Below are 24,556 nucleotides of genomic sequence, written 5' to 3'. Positions count from 1 at the left end.
CCCTTAGAGGTAATCATTGACTCTGTTGCCAATGAACTGAGGATCGTTATCACAAGTGATCTCGGCCGGGATGCCAAAACGACAAATAATGTGGTCCCATATGAAGTCAATAACCTCCTTTTCTCTAATCTTTTCGAAGGCCTGTGCTTTAACCCATTTGGAGAAATAGTCAGTCATAAGCAAAATAAAGCGGGCCTTACCTAGTACCCATGGCAAAGGACCAATAATGTTCATTCCCCACTTCATGAAGGGCCAAGGTGATATGACCGAGTGTAGTAACTCCCCGGGCTGATGAATCATCGGGGCATTCCTTTGACACCCATCACATTTCCTTACAAAATTCTTTGAATCCTCATTCATCCGGTTCCAGTAATAATCGGCTCTGATAATTTTCCGAACTAAAGCTTCTGCACCAGAGTGATTACCGCAGGTCCCCTCGCGGACTTCTCTCATCACATAGTCGGTTTCTCCGGGACCCAAACATTTGGCCAGGGGCCCGAAGAAAGACCGTCGATACAATTGGTCGTCTATTAAGCAAAACCGTGCTACTTTTGTCCTTAGTGACCGTGATTCTTTTGGGTCACTCAGGAGCTTTCCATCTTGCAAGTTGTCGATGTATTTGTTGCGCCAATCCTAAATTAGACCCATCGTGTTTGTTTCAGCATGTCCGTTTTCTACCGCCGAATTCACCAACTGTACTATAGTGCCGGGGTTGATTTCTTCCCCATTGATTGAAGAGCCCAAATTGGCCAATGTGTCGGCTTCGCTGTTCTGCTCCCTGGGCACATGTTGCATGGTCCACTCTTTAAACCGGTGTAGTATCACTTGGATTTTCTCCAGATACCTTTGCATTTGTTCATCCTTAACCTCGAATACGCCATTTACTTGGTTAACGACCAAGAGGGAGTCGCATTCTACTTCAATTACTTTGGCCCCCATACTCCTAGCTAATTCCAAAGCTGCAATCATAGCCTCATACTCGGCTTCGTTGTTAGTCAATTTAATGGCTCTAATTGACTGTCCAATGGCATCCCCGGCGGGGGTTTTAAGGTTGGAGGCCCCGTCCATGTGCAAAGACCTAATACCCGAAGTCTTTCCCGAGGTTAGCAGAAGTTCTTTCTCAACCTCGAGGATCATTGCCGGGGTAAAATCTGCCACAAAATCGTCCAAGATTTGGGACTTAATGGCCGTCTGGGGTTTATATTCGATATCATATCTGCTTATTTCTACGGCCCATTTGGTCAGTCTACCCGACAATCCGAGTTTATGCATGACGTTCTTTAGAGGATAAGTAGTTACTACGCATATCAGATGGCATTGAAAGTAAGGTTTGAGCTTTCTTGAAGCACTTACCAATGCCAATGCCAACTTTTCGAGATGGGGATAACGGGTCTCCGCATCGCCTAAAGTTCTACTCACATAATATATAGGTAATTGCGTACCTGATTCTTCTCGGACCAAAACACCACTTACCGCTACCTCGGATACAACAAGGTAGAGAAACAACTGCTCATCCGCCTTCAGTGTGTGCAGCAGGGGAGGGCTGGACAAGTACCTTTTCAATTCCTGCAAGGCTCTTTGGCATTCCGGTGTCCAAACGAAGTCATTCTTCTTTCTTAATAAGAAGAAGAAACGGTGACTTTTATCCGAGGATCTCGATATGAACCGACTCAGCACTGCTATCCTTCCGGTAAGCCTTTGCACTCTTTTGACGTTATTTACCACCTCAATAAACTCGATGGCTTTGACCTTGTCTAGGTTAATTTCAATTCCTCGGTTGGACACCATGAAACCCAAGAACTTGCCCGACCGGACACCGAAGGCACATTTCTCCGGGTTATGCTTCATGTTGTATTTACGGAGTACATCGAAAGTTTCCTACAAATGTTTTAAATGGTCCTCTGTTTCCAGGGACTTGACTACCATGTCATCAATATAAACTTCCATTGTTTTCCCTATCTGTTCTTCGAACATCCCATTAACTAGGCGTTGGTAAGTTGCACCGGCATTTTTTAATCCGAAGGGCATGACATTGTAACAGTAAGTTCCGTACCGGGTAATAAAGGATGTTTTCTCTTGATCCTCCAGGTGCATCCGGATTTGGTTATACCCGGAGTAAGCGTCGGGAAAACTCAACATCTTATGCCCGGCCGTCGATCGATCATTCTAACGATGTGAGGCATTGAAAATGAATCCTTCGGGCATGCTTTGTTTAAATCCTTATAATCAACGCACATTCTAAATTTATTACCTTTTTTCGGCACTACAACTACGTTACCTAGCCAGTTCAGGTATTTTACCTCCCAGATAGAGCCTATTTTCAAAAGCTTTGTTACCTCATCCTTTACGAAGGCGTACTTCGGCTCTGCCATAGGCCTCCTCTTCTGCTTCACCGGGGGAAATCTCCCGTCAAGGCTGAGTTTGTGAGTCGTCACTTTCGGTGGCACACCTGTCATATCTATATGCGACCATGCGAAACAATCGGCATTAGCTTGAAGAAACTTAATTAACTTGTTCCTGAGCTCCGAGGTTAACCTCGTGCCCAGGTATACCTTTCTATCTGGTAGATATTCGAACAAGATGACTTGCTCCAGCTCTTCTACTGTAGACTTGGTTGCATCCGAGTCATCCTCTTCATACCCCGGGTCTGACCCCTTCTGCTCCGTTGTCAAACCTGTACACGTTAGTTGCTATTTAGAGTCCTTGCCACCGACTGACTCATCTTCCTTTGGATCCGATTTTTTGGGAAAGAGTGGCGCTTCCTCGACCGCGAACATCTCCCTTGCAGTGGGTTGTTCACTTCAGATGGTTTTGATCCCCTCCGGTGTTGGGAATTTCAACAGCTGATGTAATATTGATGGCACAGCCCTCATGTTATGTATCCACGTTTTGCCAAGCAAAGCATTATACTTCATATCCCCATCGATGACATAGAACACCGTCTGCTGAATGGTGCCGTCAATGTTGACCGGCAAAGAAATCTCCCCTTTTGTGGTTTCACTCGCCATATTGAACCCACTAAGCACTCGGGCCTCCGGTACAATCTGATCGAGTAGCCTTAGCTGTTCAACCACTCTCCACCGGATGATATTGGCCGAGTCAATCAAAATACACTTAACTTGTGATTTGAAAATAAGAATTGAAATTACCAGCGCATCATTATGTGGTTGAATGATACCTTCTGCATCCTCTTTGCTGAAGGAGATCGAATCCTCAAGCACGAAATCCCGGCTGCGCTTCTCACGCACAACGGTAACCTTTGTCCGTTTCATCACCGGCGCTCGAGGAGCATGTGTACCCCCGATTATCATGTTGATTATATGCTGAGGTTCCACCGGTTCAGCCCGTTTGTGGGACTCCCTTTCCTTGTAGTGGCTTTTAGCTCATTCATTCAGGAATTCTCGAAGGTGGCCATTTTTCAGTATCCGAGCCACCTCCTCCCTCAATTGGGTACAGTCTTCAGTTCTGTGCCCATGAGTTCCATGGTACTCACACATCACGCTCTGGTCCCGTTGACCTGAATCTGATCTCAATGGTCTCGGCCATCTTGCTTCTGCGATACGACCAATGGCCGAGACGAAATTCGAGGTATTGATGCTGAAGTTGTACTCCGATATCCTCGGTAGGTCTTTGTTGCTATCCGAACTCCCGACATCACTTCTAAATGATAGACCTCGACTGTTCGACGGCGTTCGGTCCGTTTATCACCCCGACCGGAGAATTGACTGGGACCAACCCTTGATTTTTTCGACCTGAAGCTTGGCTTTTCCGAATGAGAGTACGGCCGATACCTTTCCCTCGATAGTCTTGACTCTGGATCGTAATTTTTCCTCGATCTCTCGGAGCTTTTGCTCATATTTACGAGCCCCGGGGGGAGTTCGAGTTGATCATCCTCCACCCGAATCTTTGATTCGTATCTGTTATGGACATCTGCCCAGGTCACAGCCTCGTATTCCAACAAGTTTTCTTTTAGTTTGAACGAGGTCGTCGAGCTCCGAGGGTTAAGCCCTCTGGTAAAAGCTTGTGCAGCCCATTTCTCTGGAATCGGAGGGAGCTCCATCCGTTCATTTTGGAACCGGTTGACAAATTCACGTAACAACTCATCGTCCCTTTGGGCTATACGGAAAATATCCTCCTTCCGGGCCTGCACCTTTTTAGCTCCAGCATGGGCTTTTATGAACGCATCCGCGAGCATTTCGAAAGAAGTGATTGAAAGCTCGGGCAAATGGTCGTACTAAGTCAATGCTCCCTTCGATAGGGTTTCCCCAAACTTTTTCAACAACACGGACTCAATTTCATCCTCTTCGACGTCATTACCTTTTATGGCATAGGTGTATGAAGTCATGTGCTCCTGTGGGTCCATGGTGCCGTCATATTTCTGGATATCCGGCATTTTGAACCTCTTCGGAATCAATTTCGGAGCCGCACTCGAAGGAAAAGGCCTTTGAATGTACCTCTTTGAATCCGATCCTTTTAGAATAGGCGGAGCCCCCGGGATCTAATCTGCCCAAGAGTTATATGTTTCCACCCTCTTCTCAGTTGAGTCTACCCGCTTTGCTAATGTTTCGAGCATCCTCAGAACTTCGGTGAATGAACCGGCTCCGGATCCATTACTCTCGACCATCCGTGTTTCGTCCCTTCTTGGTTCGACGACGCCTTTCGACCTCTCCGAGGCCGCTTTATCATTTTTACTTTGCAGCTGAGCTATTGCAATTCCTTGTTCGGCAATGGCAGTTCTCTGTTCCTGCAACATTTCAAAAATTAGACGTAAGTTAACCTCATCCGGGGTGTCCGGTACTTTCCGGCCTTGTGCCCGGGATAAAGTAATTGAATAATGAGTATTTAAGGGATCAGTGGCCGGCTGGGTGGCATTCTCCTAGTTCACGGTGTTCTGCCGGTTGAGGCCTTCCCTCGAATCAACAGAATTTGGGTCGATGGGGTCTGCTGGTAGGTCCCGTAACCCACTGTTCTCGTTTTCGGTCACAATCTCGTTGTTGTTTACATGACCATATTTCCCACTGCTTGCCATTTGGTCCGTTTTCACAGAGATCGGTAAAAGATTTCTTGAACCAACGGGTAGGAGAGAAGGCAAGATTAAAAAACCATTATTATCCTAGCCCCACGATGGGCGTCAAACTGTTTACCCCGAATTTGGGTAAAAATTGAATTTGTAAGTGAGGTATAGGATATGTGGATAACTTTAATCTATTTTGTGTTCATGAGAAATATTTATGGATTTGCGTGTTTTGATACGTGTATACGAATATATATATATATATATATATATATATATGCTTTGAATGAATATGTTGCTATAGATGATTAAGCTAATGGTGTTAGGGGAATAAACTAAGGCCACAAAAATCCACTGATTCGGACTAATGAGAGAGAGAGAGAGAAATGATGCTTTTATATGTACTTGCTATTACAATGTTCTTGATCCTAAAAAGCCAACCCCTAAAAGTAAGGAGACGTCGTCTATTTATAGTTTTGCCTTATGGGTCTTGCATGCAACATAAAGCCTCTTTAGAATAAAGAAACCCTAAAAGGATAAGGTTGGACCATACGGTCTGACACCCGTACGGCCGTCAGTACAACGTGACAGAACGGTCTTGACGTGTGGCAACTCTGCAACGGGTTAACCGGACCAGCGGCCACGACCAATTTGGACATGAAGAAAACGGACTAACGGTCACGATCAACTCGGTCATGGAGAAACCGGACTAACGTTGATGCAGAGTTTGGTCCGGAAATACCAGACCAAACAGATTTGCTCCACTTTTCTCGGATCAACCGCACCTGGTGCAATCCCACCGGTCCGAAGGAAAGACTTCGTACTCATGCTTGTTTCTTCCTATCTCCGGTCCCCGGTCTCGCCGGTCTTGCGTACATCCGGTTTTTATTGTATACATATACCACTTTGACGGAAATCTAATCAACACATCAGTAAATTTGTCTTTTAATTGATAATGTTAGACAGGAAAGAAGAAGCAGAAACTGTACTTTAACTCAAACTTATTGTTTTAACTGGGAGTGTACAGAGAAAACTGATACAAAAACCGACAATTCGAATCAAATCGAGAAAAACATCCGACTAGTAGTTTGGCTTGACTTGGTTTGCTATTATACAAAAAAAAAAAAAAAAACCGACCATTATTGGTTTAGTTTGGTTTGGTCTTAATTAAAAAAAAGTCAAACTGAATCAAATCAACACGACATTACATGTATACAATTTTTATAATACTTTATGCATAAAAACATTTATGTATAATGTAATTTCTATATATTTATGTATAATGTAATTTATATATATTTCTTAATTTTTTTTTTCATAGTTTTGTCTTTTCACATATTATTTCAAGCTTGGACTTAGAATTTTGAATGGTTAAATAAGTTTTCTAGCCTATAGATGTTAGTAACTCAAATAAAGTCTAAATCAAAACCAAATCAATACTAACGCTATCAAAAGAAATTCAATTCTAACACTAGGAATAACAATAATGTTGGATATCTATTCTTAGTTTTGCATTGGTTTAGACAGTGAATATACATAATGTGATTTAGTTTTTCTTTAATATTTAGTCATGCAATTAATACTTATTAGCCGTACTTATTTTAGCACTAGTTTTGGATACGTGCAACGCATCCCTTACTAATCAATACAAAATTTATGTATATTTTAGAGATATATGTTAGATCATAAATTAAAAATTAAAGTATACAACAGTAATATTCTCAAGAATCCAAAACAATAGTACGAATCTTGAAGTAAAAAGGCATTTAGATCCTTAAAATCACTCACCAGCTGGTCCAGTATGAAGACCATCAACGATGAATCATTTCATGGATAAAAATATCAACTTGAAGGTGAATGTTGACTTCCTTGTCCGCCACAGTTAGATGTATCTTGGGATAAAGTGTGAAGCAAAAAATACACACACACTGTAGCAATATATACAGTGAGAGTTTAACCAAATATATATATATATATATATATAGTGAGAGAGCTGTGTGTCCATTAATATTCCTATTGGAAATATATTCTCAACTCAAACGTTTCAAAATTTTAGTTCAGAATAATCATTAAGTAGCACAATTAATTAATTAATTATGATTAATAAATTATACATACATTGTACGTGTATAGTTACTTCAACTTCCCAAGCAATAATATTAGTTCAAAATTAGTCATTATTGTTGAAAGTTGAGGAAAAAAACTTCAAAATATTGAATAGGTATTCTGAATTATAAAGATTTCAATAAGTATTAGAATATGAAAGTCCAATGTATTGAATAGGTAATAACGTAAACTTACATAAATAACTACCTTATTTTTCCTTCTTAAATACACTCAAAATACAAGAGAAGAAGCTGAGAAAAATATATAAGAAAAGTAATGTGGTTGGCTGGGTTCGAACCAAGGCGGGCAGGGGCAGAACCACACTTAATAATCACTCCAGCCACAGAAGCTTGATGTATTTTGGTATAGCTACGAATGGTAATTTACAAAATCACCTTAACTACTAAATATAAATAAATTAAAAGGTAGTTATTATCAATAATTACTTTTTAGAAGTAGTTATGAGAAATAATTATTCCTAGGTATAATAAGTGAGTTGCACCCGGTCATGTTTGGGTTCCTTTATCTTAATTCATATTAATATAACATTATTATTTATTGAAAGGTAAAAATACTTTTTAGTACCAAACAATATAGGAGTTTAGTGTTTAAATGAAGGGCAAAAAAGTCGTTCAACATTTTAGGGCCATTATGGTAATTCAACTTTTAACTTAGAGGTTCCCGCTTTTAATATATGTAGATGATGACTTAATACCTTTAGATTTGGATCATTTTCATTATGGCTTGGCGATTTCGTTATATTTTTTGTTGAATATTTTGTACAATGTCATTACCTATCTACATTTTGTGTTATTTTCTTAAGAGACATTAATTAGATAGTTATATCTTACTAGAACTAAAGAAAAATTTGAAGCACAAGTTATATATTTTGTATGAAGACTTTACCGAGGGAAAACCCGAGAAAACCGAAAAACCCGAGAAAATCGAAAAACCCAAGAAAACCAAAAAACTCGAGAAAACCCGAAGTTGAAAAACCCGACTTTTATTGATTTGATTTGGTTTATAGATTTAAAACCTGTCACACTTGATTTGATTTTGGTATTTGAAAAATCTGAACCAACCTGTTCCATGTATCCCTTGTTTTAACACAAAAGATTAATTAAACATATATAAGTCCTTTTTGTATATAAAGTTTTAAATGTCTTGATTACAAGTATTAAAACGGAAAAGGACCTAAAATACCCTCGAACTATTAGAATTGGTACAAAAATACTCTTCATCCACCTTAGAGCCCCAAATACCCCTGTCGTCCACTTATGGGGTCTAATATACCCCTGTCATTCACCTATGGGATCTAATATACCCTTAATTTCAACAACCTCATCTCATTTATGACATGATAGCATTTAATTGGTCACCCCATATGATTAACTAATCTAATTAATTTTAAACCCACTTACCCGACAAACCGGACCCGCCCCAAGTTAAATAAGGCTAAAAATGAAGCAATTTTATCAAATTATCACTTATTTCTGCTGGAAACAATAAAAATTGTAGTACGCTAATGCTTAATTCAAGCACTAATACAAGGCTGCATAATAGTTTATCCACTGTTCACTCAGTTATTCCCATCCAGCTAATAATCCTCAAATAACCTTCTAAAATTTAACAAAAAACAAATGAAAAGGAAAAAAAAAAGTTAAAATTAGCAAAAAAATAAAACCAGTATGCAATAAGTAATGGGTAACCATTTCCTTTCATACTTACCAGGAAATACTTATGTTATACTTGGGGCGGGTCGGATTTGTCGAGTAGGTGGGTTGGGATCCGGTCAGCATAGTTTAAAATTAATTAGATTAGTTAATTATATGGGGTAACCAATTAAATGTTGTCACATCATAAATGAGATGGGGTTGTTAGAACGCAGCCACACAATGAGCACAAAGCGAATGATTCTTTCGCCTTTTACTAAAATTAAAAAAAGAAAAAGAGACGGGATTGTTAGAAATAAGAATATATTAGACCACATAGGTGGACAGCAGGAGTATTTTGGAGCTCAAAGATGAGCGGAAGGTATTTTTGTACTAATTCTAATAGCTTGAGGGTATTTTAAGCCCTTTTCCGGTGTTAAAATATGCATGGTGTTTTGCATTTTTCTATTACTTATCAAGAAAGGTTTAATCTTTTGATTTAAGCAATCGTTTTTTTGTCCATTTCTATAGAAATCTGTGCAAACATATGCTGTTCAGTTGTTATATGAATTATACTCCTACGAGTTATGAATCGTACAACGTCGAATTGGTTTTTTGGATTACCTCACAACGTTTATGATACACCCGGCTACAAATTTTTTACTAGAGTACAACACCCTTCGTTCACTTTTATTTGTCATTTTCACTTCTCGAGAGTCAAATTGCATAAATTTTAATTAATATTTTAAGATGTATTCATCATCATATTAATATGAGACGGATTGCAATTTATAATATTTTTCATATAGTTTTCAAACATCTAAATTTAACATTTAAAATACTAAATTAATCTAATTCAATTTAGCCCCGAATATTAGTCAAATTAACTCTCGTAAAGCCAAACATGATAAGTAAAAGCGAACGGAAGGAGTACATGTTTTCCTGTTTTCTTATTTTCATCAACCACTCCCTTCCCAAGTCCCAACCACGTTATTTTTTCATTACTTTCTGCTGCATGTGTTGCCGCTTTCTACTTGTCTCCTGGTTTAGCTTCTTTCTCCAAACTAAAAATAGAATAGTAAGACTGAAATAGAGTCTGGAGTGATCTTTTTTTCCCTCCACTAGTTAATAATTCTCTTCTTTTTCTTAGGTCATATATCCTCAGGATTTAACATTGTTCCCTGTTTAACAAGGTAATATATACCAAGACAAAGCTAAGTATATTTCCTCATCTGGAAGTCTTCCTAGCGACTAAAGAAGAAAGAAGAAATTACATAGATGGCTGAAATAATTCTTGCAGCAGTCATCGAGAAGTCTGTAGAAATAGCTGGAAATATACTCGTTCAAGGAGGATTGCGCTTATATTGGTTGAAAGAGGACATTGACTGGCTCCAACGAGAAGCGGGACACTTGCAATCTTACCTAGCTTATGCAAATGCAAAGGTAGTGGAAGGGGATTCAAGGGTGAAAAACTTGATAAAGGATATTGAAGAGCTTGCAGGTGACGTGGAGGATATCTTAGATGAGCTCCTCTCCAAAATGGCATCACACAATAGCAAAGGAACAATTGGTTGTCTTAAGGAGATAGCTTGTATCCTCTGTCACACCCATTTCTCCCATAAGTTTGCTATGGAGATTGAGAAGATAAAAAGAAGAGTTGCTGAAATTGATCGTGTGAGGACAACTTATGGTATCACTGATACAGGTAACAACAATACTGATCATGACTACATTCCATTTGACCATAGAAGATTGTTCCTTCATGCTGAGGAAACAGAGGTCATTGGTTTCGATGATGACTTCAATATGCTACGAGTCAAACTACTTGATCAAGATTTGCGATATGGAGTAATTTCAATTGTTGGCATGCCTGGTTTGGGCAAAACAACTCTTGCCAAGAAACTTTATAGGTATGTGTGTAACCAATTCGAATGTTCGGCACTGGTCTATGTTTCACAACAACCAAGAGTAGGAGAAATCTTACTTGACATAGCAAAACAAGTTGGACTAAATGAAGAGGAAAGGAAAGATAATTTGGAGGACAATTTACGAACCATTTTGAAAAGAAAAAGGTATGTTATACTCCTAGATGACATTTGGAATGTTGAAATTTGGGATGATCTTAAGCTTGTCCTTTATGAATGTAATTCAAAAATTGGTAGTAAAGTAATTATCACATCTCAGAATAGCGATGTAGGCAGATATATAGGAGGAAATAGCTCGCTCCACATGTTGGAACCCCTAGTTTCTGAAAAAAGCATTGAACTGTTTACCAAGAGAATTTTTACTTTTGATAATAGTTGCTGGGTGAATGCTCCACCAAACTTGGAAAATATTGGTAGAGAGATAGTCGAGAGATGTGGTGGAATACCATTAGCCATCGTTTTGGTTGCAGGCTTGTTAAGGGCAAGGGAGAGAACTGTATATGCTTGGAATAGGGTGCTTGAGACCATGAGTCAAAATATTCAAGATCAATGTGCTAAGATATTGGCTCTTAGTTACAATGATTTGCCCACTGCTTTAAGGCCTTGGCTTCTTGTATTTTGGCCTTTTTCCTGAAGACCATGAAATTTTTGCATTTGATTTGATAAATATATGGGTTGCTGAGAAGTTCATAGTAGTAAGTAATGAGTATATGCGAGAGGTTGAGGATATAGCAGAGGATTTCCTAAATGATTTGGTTTCGAGAAACCTGATTCAAGTTTTCAGGAGAACATTTGAAGGAAGAATTGGGAGTTGTCGCATACATGATCTGCTACATAGTTTGTGTGTCTCATTGGCTAGAGAGAGTAACTTTTTTACAACAAAAGACAATGCATCTGCTGATCCTAGTGTTGTTTCTAGGCTTCGAAGGTTTGCATACTATTCTGGTGGTGTTGATGAATTGTTCTATTTAAAACCCAAGCCGAAGAAGCTTCGTGCACTTCTGTGTTTTACTAGTGCAATTTCTCTTGAGACCCATATTGACTTTAAACTGTTGCGAGTGTTGAGTATAAGGAATCCTTTTCAGACTGTCACTATTCCGGAAGGAATTGGGAATTTGAGTTGCTTAAGCTACCTCAAATTGTGGGGGAAAAACTTCAAGGGAAATATGCCACGTACTATCGTCAAGCTCAAACACTTATTAACCCTTGATATTCAATGGACGAATGTTCGCGTTGCTTTTGACGTAATGGAGTTAAAACAATTGAGACATCTTCGTCTATCAAAATTATTAGATTGCCCATTTTTCACGTCAGGCTCAGTTTCTTCAATCAATGTGTTATTGCCTAATCTACAAACTCTAATTTGGATGGATGACTACTATATAAAAGCAAGATGGCTGCAACAATTGACCGATTTAAGAAAATTGGCTTTAACGGCAAATAGCTAGTTCATCACTGAAGTATTTTCAACTCCATTGGCAATACTACCAAAGTTGGAGGTTCTGAAGCTGAGTACACACCACACGTTGCTGGATAACTACCTACATCGCGAGCAAATCAACTTGTCTTCCTATGATAATCTTCTTAAGTTGCGTTTGAATTCTACAGAGTTGAGAATTGTGAACTTTGATGCACTCCCCGTAAACCTCGTCAAGCTTTGTCTTTTCTTTGTTGAGCTAGAGATGTACCATATAACAATGTTGAAAAGACTGCCCAAGTTAATGATACTCAAATTTGAGCGCTGCTGGCTTGAACGTGACGAGAGTAAGATGGACCTCTATGGTGCCGATCGCTTTCAGCAACTTGAAGTGCTGCACATTCTTGGGTGGAAGTCGTGGGAGGTAATCGTAGATGAGCTTGCCATGCCAAATCTCAAGAAAGTAATAGTCTCTGATTTAGGGGCCGCAAAAATTAGACTCTCTGAACGGCTAGCAAGGTTGAGAATATAAACAACCAGTGAATTGACCATAGGTTGGTAATTTCCTTCGAATTAATCAAGCATCTTTTAATGTTAAGTTTGTGGGCCTGCTCGACTACAGGAGTTGATGGGGGCGGCAGCAGCCCCCTGCAAGGCAAATTTCCGAAAAGTAGTCCGTTTCCTACTTGGATAAGAGCTTAGAGGACATCCGATTACTATTAGGTTTAGGAACTTTCGCAGCCTGTATATACATGTATTTTGGCATATTTGTGTATCCTGTAAAAACATCTTTTGTTTAGCAATGAGTTGATGATGATCGTGGTTGTCTTCCCCTTGAGGGCTTCCAAGTAAAATTGTGTGTTCTTTTATTTCGGTATCATTGCTTTAATTCTCGTTGTCTCATAACATTTAATTCTCAATAGTAATTTTTTGATGGGTTAATTCCTTCAAATCAAGCTTCTTATTAGCCTGTTTGGCCAAGCTTCTTGGAAGCCAAAACTGCTTATTTTAGAAAATTGAAGTGTTTGTCCAAGCTTTTAGGAAAAAAATAAGTGTTTTGAATAGTTGTTGAAGCTATTTTTCATAAGCTAAAAAATAATACTACTAACTTTTCTCCAAAATCACTTTTAGAATGTCCTTAGTTAAGCACAAATGTCTGCTCTAATATTGACAAAAGTATTCTTTGAAATGATTAGCTAAAGAGAATATGCTACTTTCCAAAAATGCTTCTCGAAAACCACTTATAACACACAACTCTTTTTAAAATTATCTTTAAGTTGTTATTTGTCGCAGGTAGGGGTCCGACAAACCGCACCAAACCGATAAATCGAGTCAAACCGAGAAAAAAATCTGATTAGTGGTTTGGTTTGATTTGGTTTGGTGTTGAAAAAAAAAACCCGATCATAATTGGTTTGATTTGGTTTTAGCTAAAAAAAGTCAAACCGAACCAAACCAACCCGACATTACATGTATTCAATTTTTAAAATATTTTATACATAAAAATATTTATTTGTAATGTAATTTATAAATATTTCTTAATTTTTTCGTAGTTTTTTTTCTATTATCATATTATTCAAGCTTGAACTTAGAATTTTGAATGTCAATAAGTTTTATATCTTATGAATGTTAGTAACTCATATAAAGTCCACCAAAACCAACTCAACACTAATACTAACAAAAGAAATTCAATTTACCACTAGGAATGAAAATAACGTTGGATATCTATTCTTTAATTTTGTATAATTGGTTTAGAGAGTGAAAATACATAACTTAAGTTTTTTTTCTTGTCATGTAATTAATACTTATTAGTCGTACTTATTTTAGCATGACTTAGTATTTTTAGATTATGGTCATTTTCTTTATGGCTTATTAATTATCAATATTTATTTTAACCGATTTTATTATCTTTTGTTGAATATTTTATTACAATGTCATCACTCTTCTCGCATTTTGTGTTATTTTCTTATGAGACACCTTAATTATATAGTTGTATCTTACTAGGACTAAAGAAATATTTGAAGTAAAAGTTATATATTTTGTATCAAGACTATTCCAAAAAAAACCCGAAAAACCCGAGAAAACCGAATAACCCGAGCAAATCCGAGGTTGAAAAACCCCGAATTTTATTGGTTTGGTTTGGTGTATAAATTAAAAAACCCGATGCAATTGGTTTGGTTTGGTGTTTAAAAAAATCGAACCAACCCGGTTCATGTACACCCCTAGTCGCAGGTACTTTTTCCTAGTTTCTAAAATTGCAGATATCTCTTCCTAAAGCTTAGGGGGATTTGTTTAGTTAGTGGTTTAATGAAATTATAAGTCAAACAAAATCTGTAAGCCGATACAAGGCCAGTAAGCGTATTGAATAAAGCATTCAGCCACTTTTCTCTGCAAACATTTTCAACTTTCTTTCTTTCTTCCCGCTATTTTCTTTTTAATTATTGAGCTTTCTATTATGTTAAGTTCCACATTTGGTGCCAGAGACAACAGAACGAATGATCTTTAAGTAGTTAGCGGAATCAAAAAGCTCAATAACCAGAATTACAATACATGGGCAATGTGAATATTAATGTCCTATATGCAAGGTCAAGACCTTTGGAAAGTTTTTAACTAAAGTGAAGTTACACAACCAGAGGCAGAGGATGTGAACCTTGCGGAAGTGGAAGATCAAAGCAGGCAAAGCAATGTTTGCTCTCAAAATAACAATTGACGAAGACGTGTTGGAGCATGTTCATGATGCTAAAACGCCGAAAGAAGTGTGGGACATACTTGCTAAATGGGGTAGCCTATGTTACATTATCAAGTTTGAATTTGAGGTTGTAGCCATGTAGGGTCTTAATATAAGGCTTTACTTCTAATTCCCAACTGACGTTTACTCCGCAGTGCTGCCACATTTTTTGAATCATTTCTGAATCAATTGTTCTTGTTACTGAATCTAAAAGAAACACTTATTGTTTTTCTTTTTGGGTAATGTACACTTTCTAATTGTTTCTTTATATTAAAAGCATGAATATGTTCTTCTTCATTTTTTATTTTTTTTTTTGGCATAACTATAGCAAATAAAGTATCATGGATTTCCATTTCAAAGTAGCTCTTGCAGCATCAATGTGAAAATTGCAAGGGACAACCTAGAAAGTAATAAATGATTCCACGTTAAAGATGAATAAGATGTCAAAGAAGAGATGTTTAGATTGAAGATGCATATATATCCAAAAGACATGGTCGGCTCGCTTGGTGGTGGTTAATTATGGTTTACTGTCAAACCAATAAATCCAAAATCTTGATCTAGGTTAAATTCTTCTAATTAACTCGATTTGTTTGTGGATGTGACCTACAATTTTCTCTTTGTTCCTTAATCAAACATATTATGCGCGTTGAATCTATTGAAAGCAAGATTTTCTTGAGGAAAGTTTAGTTTGTTGTACACCATAATCTTATTGATACGAGCACACGTGCAAAGCGCATACTCTACAACTAGTAAAAACAAAAACAGCTGCTACACATTGTTCTCTGAAAAGAAAAAAAAAATCTAGACAAAACCAAAGCAAGACCAATACATTTGCTAATCCAAACGTCACTTCAAGTCAACATCATACACTAGAGAATTTCATCTTAAAGTTTTCTCTGTAACGCTACATTATCTCTAGATTTGCAACAACACATAATACAAACCAGTAATACTAATCAGGCCATTTACAAAGACGCTTCAGATGATACTGATACCATAATTGATGTGCTAGATTCAATTTGAGGTAGATCAGTTTAGCTTCTGAAGTACAATTGTAAATATGGTTTCAGTACAACTCATGTCCTGTATTGCCCACTTGTGTGTGTGTATATATATATATATATATATATACACACACACACACACACAATAGTTACCAGTTTCAAAAAAAAAAAAAAAAAAAAAAAAAAAAAAGATGTTCATCTGGCGTTAGTAGGAGCTCCGAGCTATTATACACTCTTAAGGATCTCTTCTATTTTAGACAAGAGTGCTTGCGAGGGTTCCCCTGTGCCATTGCCGTTACTTTGTGATGAACGTGAACCCTCATCTTGAAGTTTAATCTTCTCGAGAAGGTACTGCTTCTCCGCTTCAGCCTCACTAAGACGTTGTTTTAAGTATCTGCTGGCATAGTCTTCTTCAGATTTCCCTAACTTTGAAAGAGCGATCATCTGCAATCTGTCAGCTTCTCGTCTTGCCTCGTCAGCCTTAAGCTGGAACATATCAGCTTCCGCTTGTTTAAGCCTAACGATGCTGTCCAGTTCATCTATCTGTTGCCTTTTCTGCTGCCTTTCCAGTTTCAGTTCTGCAACTTCCTTGGCTTTTTCCTCCAGTTCATTGTCACAAGCCTCGAGAGCTATGCGAGCTTTCTTTAGCATTCTCATCTTTTCGTCAGCTACCAATTCCATTTTCTGCACTGCCTCTTGTACCACTTGGGAGATTCGGTTGCACGCCTCCTGGGGTGGGACCACCCTACTGCTATTTCCAGCATCAGTGTTCTTTGGTGAATCCATATCAAGCTCTTCACCCAAGGAGTACATGAACATGAATCAATACTAGCCAAAATCATTCTTCAAAAATACATAGCAGATATAAGAGAGAGAACTTTTTTTTTTTATGACAGAGAACCGTCTGGAGCCACCCTTAGGACCAACCTCAAATCTCGAAACTAGGGGTTAAGGGCCCACCCCTCTACTCTTCTGCACTTAAATACCCTAGGGTCAGATAAAAGATGAGAATCATCCCCCACATTCTAGAAACTTTTCTTGTTTCAAATTTTTTGTATGGACAAAAGGAATGAAATTATAATTTCTGTGAGGTAGATGAGATTGGAAAATAGGCCCTTCAACCATTTTCTGCTTGATGAACCATCACAAATGAGAAGATTAAAGTTTTGTTTCCTTATTTGGCCACGAAGACTATGTTTATTAAGGTTGATTTTATTTTTTGGGGGGATTAAGTTATAAGGTTGATTTTTATATGAGCCACATCTAAAACCTTGAATTGTTAGAGAGAAGACACTTCAAATTAATAATTCTAAGTATTATTATTACAAGACCGAACACGTAGAAATATTTTGTTGATCGATGGGAATGAGGACTCAAACCCATGATCTCCAACTGCTCTAGGAATTCATTAACTTGAGAGCTGCAATAATTAACTTAGGAAATGAGAATAAACATTAATCTAAATTGTCGTCCCTTCCATACATAAACACCCGTCTATCCTTTTTATGTGCAGGATTTCCATATTTGTCCATTGTCTATGACACTGCATGCACGTACCAACTCTGCCCATTCCCCCCCCCCCCCCAACAAACCCCCCCCCCCCCCCCCACACACACACAACACCAAAAGAAAAAAACAATTCGCAACAATAACTTGGCTTGCTGGGAAAAAGGAATAGTCCAAACTCTTGCCAGGGAAAATTAAAACGGCAGCCCGGTGCACTAAGCTCCCGCTATGCGCGGGGTCCGGGGAAGGGCCGGACCACAAAGGTCTATAGAAATCATCCCAATTTTTTCTCCTTTAAATAAGTCCGCAGCTAGCATCCATTTGATATCTCAGTAAATGGGGATAAATATTGAGACATTCAGTTTAGGAGGAATTTCAATGACTGGGAAATAGCTACACTTACTGAGTTCTCTAGGATGCTGGAAGAATTCAAAGGTATTCAGGAAGGAATAGACAATTATTCAGGAAGGAATAGACAAACTTTGGTGGAAATAAGACAGCAGAGGCATTTTTAAGGTGAGCTCAGCATATAAGTTTCTGAATAAAGGCAATCAACAGATGCAACTACAGCCATGGAAGCACATATGTAAAGTGAAGATACCTTACAAATTTGCATGTTTCACCTGGTTACTGGCAAGGGAAGCAGTTTTGACTCAAGAAAATCTCTAGAACAGAAATATTTCTCTTTGCTCTAGATGCTATCTATGTGGTGAAGAGGCTGAGACGGTCAGCCATCTATTTTTACATTGTAGGATAACAGTCCAGGTGTGGAGGATTTATGTTAATCTCAGAGGCATTGCCTGGGTAATGCCAAATAAGATTATTGATCTTCTATACAGCTGGGAGGAGGCAGGAATTGGAGCTGCCGGTAGAGGTAGATGGAGGATTGTCCCAGCTTGTATCCGGTGGACAATTTGGAAAGAGAGGAACTCCAGGTGTTCTGAAGACAGCAGCAATGCAGTACAAAAGATCAAATTGAATTGCCTTAGACTTATTGTTTCTGGTGCAAACAGGCATACCTAGAAGACACTGTTTCTATCATAGATATCCTAGGATCTTGTTAGGATTTTGGATCAGTTTTACACATTTGCTATGATGTAAATATGGTTTTCAGTACAACCTATGTACTGATTTAGTCGATATACACAAATGTTACCTTCTCAAAAAAAAAAAAAAAAAAAAAAAAAAAGATACAACCGGAAAGTGAAGACATTATGGAGCTCCCAAATCAGACTAGGAAAGACCAGTAAGTCATAGAACAGTTTACTATCAAGGAACAAGAAAGACATTAGAGGCAGGAAGTAAGTAATTCCAACAAAGTAGACCTTGGAATTTGAAGAGAGAACAAACAGAATAAGTGCTTGATGTTCCTTCCAATTGTTGCTTCTACCCGTGTTGGAATAAAAGGGTATAGAACTTGCATAGTTCAGGTTCTTTCTCGTTTAGATGATTAGATCTTTCTTTCATTCCCAGATCAGAAATTATTTCATTTCTCGTATTTAGAGAACAAAGGTCCCCACAATGGTTAAGGTTTTCATATGATCTTTGGTCCTTCAAAACTAAAACACGAACACCTAGTGCAAGGTACACAAAATGAAGGGTCAGCTTCCCTGATATCCGCTCATTGTGTAGGCGAAGTAATAAGAGGCGTACCATATTTCGTCACATTTTTCCTTTTATTGCACCATGCGTAGGTTATTCGCATTTCGCAGGCATGGGGGGATTTCTTGTATTACAGCTTCATTCACTTGTATGTTTTATACCAAGTTTGAGGATCAGAGAGGAAGAGGGAACGGAATATTGAGGCATTCATCATAACTCAAAAAAAGACAGGTGCATTTGGCTAAAAAAATTCCAAGATTAGTCAAGGATGTACTATATTCTTGAATATCTTTTATGACAAAAAAGTGGTTTACCTTCATATATAAGGGCAATGGTTTTTTTGGGAGTCTTAACACTAAGAGATCTGCAGCATGGTTGGAATCATAGCTGAAATAGTCTTCTGGGTGCTTTGTTTTCTTTTCCAATTCAACGTTGTTAGAACTATTTCTTAGGAAGACCTCTTGTCCTCTAAGTTAGTCTCTTCTTCTCTTTCTTAACAGAATATTTTTTTTCTTAATCTAGTGAAATAAGTGAAGAGAGAAGAAAGAAGGAGCATGAAAAGGAAAACTTAATGCATCGATCTTTCTTCTCTCTCTCTCTCTCTTAACATGACAGGGATCTATAATGTTTCCGAAATTCTAGAGCAGATTGTGCAACATATGTCCAAAGCTTCTTCATAAAGTATCAGTACAAGCTTTGTCCTATGTCACCTAGACTAAGAAGAAAGTATTTGACTCAGTTTCGAGCCAGAAACATAGTATTTGGCAAGTCTTCTAGACTTATGGAGGATCACAATGAGGTACCCATGACCACCTAAGACAAGTAATATATTGTACAACAAAAGGTTCAATCAGATGCTTGTGACAACGTCTGAAGTTTCTAACACAGCTTCCATCAACACAGGACGTCACATTCACTCACGGCAGAAAATAAATCTTTTAAGGCCAATCAGTCCTTATTTGACATGTTTGTACTTCTTCCTAATAGCTCACAGGAGAAAATGATTTCCCTCAGTTAACCGGCCCAAGCACATGATAGATTTGACCTTCCCATGTATACATCTCTAGAAGGAAAAATTGCACTAGAGCGTTCAGCCATGAGACATACCTTGAAAAAAAATTAATATGACTCTGGACACTGTGGTCTCTTCCACTCCACCCTTTAATTTTTCTATGAGCTCCTCAGACTTCCAAAACAGCTGTCTCCCTTTTGTGTCCTCGCTCATTCGGAAGATCTTGCTTACAACATTGAGTTCTCTCAGCAAAGATTCTCTGTCCCAAGTTGGTGCACAGTGTTGGAATACATCTTTTACGAAGCCTAAAAGCTCGGATGTGCGGTTGCATGCTCTGCACCTGAATAGCAATTCAGAAGCGCCCGTTACAATTTGTTTATCACGAATTGCACAGTCTGTGTGAGTCCAATGAGAACACAAGTCGCAACCAATCCACCGGCAAGTATTCACTTCAAAATCAAATTTGTTGCAGATTACACACATGCATAGGCTGCAGAAACCTTTTCTATTAGTGCATATTTCACAGTAGCAATTATCAGCCGGCAATTGGCTTTGGCATGCTATATTCCGACATCTTTTGTATACAAAAACCTCAATCAGGGAAGTCTGAGAAATACTGACACTTGGATGTAGGAACGCCCGAATACCGGAGTTAATCGTGGCAAGAATTTCCAGCTGAACTCGATGAGCTCTGACCAATGTCTTTGCAGTCAAATCAGACCTACTCTGAACAAGCCTCTGTAAAACAAAAAATTCATCTCCTCCTTTCCCCTCAAGCATCATCCGAAGCCTGCCCTTTAGCTCTTCTAGATACTCGTTGGGGAGCAATTGCATTTTCTCAGAAATTATATCCACTCGTTCTCTAGCTATATCAAGAAGATAAATCTTAGTTGAACCAGAAAACTGGCGAGTGACAGACTGCTCATAATAACCCTTCTCCACTTTCTCGTTCTCAAACTTTGTATGAGTCCCGGCATCAGTAGCGGGCCAATTATCTCTTGAGCTAGCACTCTCAGCGGGCCAAGCTGGTGGAGGCAGCATATTTGATGAAGATGATGATTGATATTAGAACCTAAAAATCAGCCTAGCATCAGGTAAACAATGCACGGTAAGCACCAGATTTATGGCAACAAAAAAGAAAGAAATAAATAGAGGCAATTCAGTACAAAATATTTAATTCTAAACCTATAAAATGAAACACCAAATGAGTAATAAAAGACAATCCTCATAATACATTGCATATATTTTGTAACGTGAATCACTTCGAAATCCTTTTTATTTCATTGTAAATAAGCAATAGAATTCCTGAAACCAACCTATTTCAGATAAGCTAGAAGTAAGAGGACAACGTCCTATAAACCTCGGGGATATACAAACCTTACCAACTTCAAGCACGACAACTACACCTCAATCCCAAACTAGTCAAGGTTAGATGTATGAATCCTTAATATCACTTTTTCATTATTTGTAATTGTTTCATCCCAATACTCAATAATTTAATTTAAAGGAAAATCAGGGTTCTCCAGCATCACAGGTTCTCTACATTTGCTATAAACATTCACCAGCTCCAAGCGTTATACATAAGTTCATGAAACCAAGTCAAAGCAAACCAGAAATGGGGTTTGGGGGAGTGTGTATATCTAATATCTATGATCTAATGTTGATCAATTTAGCTATCTTTTCGTTTATGTTTCTCACACTAGAGATAATGATGAAAATTTTCAAATCTGCAATACTTTTCAAAAGGAGGAAAAAAGACTAAAACTAATTCTGAAAACCAGCTGGATCAAAGGTGAGTCCTCTAATGAAATTACCAACTCTAAGCATTGCCCCTAAATTCACGCCTATAAAGTCAAAACAAGCAAACCAGAAATGTAGCCTTGTGGCTAATGCTATATAATGAAATTAAACATTATAAAAAAAAATAATAATAACAATCTTTACTTTAATTTTTTCTTTATCAAACAAAGTCCAACCATCACCAGATAATAGCAGACATCTTCAAATCCAAAGATATGTCCAAAAAAAAAAAAAACAACTTTATGAAAATTAGCAGGACCAATTTTGAGTATCTCTATAGAGATTACCAACTGTAAGCATTACCCATAAATTCACGAAACAAAGTCAAAACAGAAATTTGGGGTTGTGGGGATCTAAAGCTACTTAATGAAATTTACAATATTTTCACTTATAAATGAAAAGTAACAATTATGTCTTTCATTTTTCTCATTCATAAGAAGTTCAACTACACACAGATAAAATATACTCCCTCCGTCCCATAATAAGTGTCATCTTGGCCAAAAACACACATATTAAGAAACTAATAATGCAATGTAAAGTTTACCAAATTAAAACTATATAATAAAAATAAATTACTTTTACCTTTTTATTAGAGCATTCACAAAAAATAAACCTTTTAACATTGAGAATTCAACAATATCAAGTTACTATGTGGCTTTTTCAATTATCATTTAGATGTTACTTTATTGGCTAAAGGTAGAATTGAAAAAAATTAGTTAATTTATATATTGATACTTACGATGAGACAAAAAAAATAGGCTAAGGTGACACTTATTTGGGGCGGGGAGAGTAATAATAGAAATCTTCAAATCCCAAGATTACTTTCAAAAGGAAAAAAGGCTACAAGTTTATGAAAATTAGCAGGACCAAGTTAGAAATTATTCAAAAAGGACATGACAAACTAGGTCAACCAAAAAAATACCTGTTTTTCATATCTCTTGTTTCTTGTGTTAGGGAGTCAAAATGAAATTGCAAAAAAGATAACTCAGAGGGTTTTTTTCAGTAGAAAGACAGATTCTTGGATGAATTAAGGTTCCAAGAAAACCTTGTTTGGGAACTAGGAAACTGAAACGAATGTAAGAGAAAATTGAGGAGAAAGGGATGGCAAATCATTTGTTTACCCATAATAGAAAATATTACTTTACTTAATAGAAAAAGAGTAACATTAACTGTGCAGATAAGAATGTATTAAAATACTTAGTAGTACTTAATGAATAGTGTACAACTAATGTTAGGATTAGTGACGAGATTAGTTATGTTGGATTCTTTGTTATCTACTGTTTGTTTTGATGTATTAAGGGCAGTTTTGTCTTTAATCATGCTTATTTATGTATTAATTTATTGTATTGCTAATACATATATTAGCTATACATAAGTTGAAAAACATTATTCTATCCGGATCAAAATAAGTGTCCACTTACATAATTAAAAATGAATTAATTTTATTTTTTCAGAATTCTCTTATTTACTAAAAGCAATAAACAAGCAAGAGTCTTATTAATTAAGGATTGTTTAATCAAAATACCTATTTTTTTTAGAAGTTAGTGTTTTTTAAAGGGTGTGCAAAAGACTAAGTAGAAACTTATTTTAAACCGACACAAGTATCAAATAAGGGATTAACAATAACAAAGCTAAAAAGATATATTCTTTTCTCTAATACATCGTACCAAATGACCCCTTTAATATCACTACGCTTAGTGGAACGTTAACCTAAAACAAAGGTGAGTAACGTGGTGAATTAGCATAGGGGCCTATTTATTTGAGTCCGCAACTTAAATGACCAAAAAAAATGGGTTTAGGTACCAAAATAACGCAATAAAAAAAAAAGTGACCAAAGTACCTTTTGCGCACTAATTTAGTGCGCAATAGGACTAAACTATAACATAAGTTAAGTCCTATTGCGCATTAAATTACTGCGCAAAGGGTGCTTAATAAAACACCCACACTTGTGTAATTTCAAACTTTTGACATTTCACCTTTTTTCTATACTTTGACCAAAGATTAATCATGTTTCTAAATGCCAGAATATCAATATTTTATATAGAACCTGATATCTTTTTCTACGAACAATAATGTAGGCTCAATACATCAAATATACGTAAACGTTTGGGTCATCGTTTTAGGAGTTGTAAAGGGCCCCGAAGTAAGTTTTGTTTGTTTGGAAACTTGTTATCTTTAGGTTTAAGTATTTTATTTTAGGCAAAAGTCATAGATAGCCCCCTAAACTTTGTCACATTTTCCTCTGGGGTACCTAAACCGAGGGTTGTACATATTGGATACCTAAATCAGTCCAAATTCGATCCTATTGGGTACCTTTTTCACAATAATCAGCAAAATTAAGAGAGTGTATTACACTCTCCATGACGTGGCAACTTTGTCAAATAAAAACGTGACACGTGGCGGTGGGGTCCACTTAAAAATAATTATAAGTTAAAAAAAAACCCCTCCCCCTCCCCCTCCCCCCCCCCCCCCACCCCCACCCCAACTCTTCTTCTCTTCCATGTCCACGACAAAGCAAAAATCCGCCACCAATCTCCTCTATTTTCACCAGTTAAATCACCCACCCGTTGATCATCTTCATGGGTGGTGGTAAACAGAAGCACTACCACAAAACAGTACTAGGAGCCCGTTTGGATTGGCTTATAAGTTGCTTATAAGCTGTTTTCAGCTTTTTTGAGTGTTTGGCTGGCCAACTTAAAGTCATTTTGTGCTTAAAATAAGCTCAAAAAAATAATTGGGCCTATTTGACTTAACTTATCTAAAGCAGCTTATAAGCTAAAAATAGCTTATAAG

At 37.4% G+C, this 24,556-nt stretch overlaps 1 protein-coding gene and 1 pseudogene across 1 annotated transcript; one reads left to right on the top strand and one right to left on the bottom strand.

Annotated features, from left to right (window-relative positions):
- The first annotated feature begins 10,040 nt into the window (after window positions 1-10,040).
- Window positions 10,041-12,954, top strand: LOC132642530 (toMV resistance protein Tm-2(2)-like; annotated as a pseudogene).
- Window positions 12,955-15,545: 2,591 nt separating this feature from the next.
- Window positions 15,546-22,909, bottom strand: LOC132640989 (protein OBERON 2-like). Its single transcript, XM_060357826.1, has 3 exons — window positions 22,686-22,909; window positions 20,059-21,047; window positions 15,546-16,637 (listed from the first exon to the last, which is right to left on the bottom strand). Exons 2-3 carry the CDS (start codon window positions 21,002-21,004, stop codon window positions 16,069-16,071), a joined length of 1,515 nt encoding a protein of 504 aa, XP_060213809.1. The 5' UTR covers window positions 21,005-21,047; window positions 22,686-22,909; the 3' UTR covers window positions 15,546-16,068.
- Between the last annotated feature and the right edge of the window lie 1,647 nt (window positions 22,910-24,556).

This window comes from Lycium barbarum, chromosome 5 (genome assembly GCF_019175385.1).
Source record: "Lycium barbarum isolate Lr01 chromosome 5, ASM1917538v2, whole genome shotgun sequence".
NCBI classification, from domain to species: Eukaryota; Viridiplantae; Streptophyta; class Magnoliopsida; order Solanales; family Solanaceae; genus Lycium; species Lycium barbarum.
The sequence above is the reverse complement of the archived record's forward strand: the minus strand, read 5'-3'. Positions and strand labels throughout refer to the sequence as shown.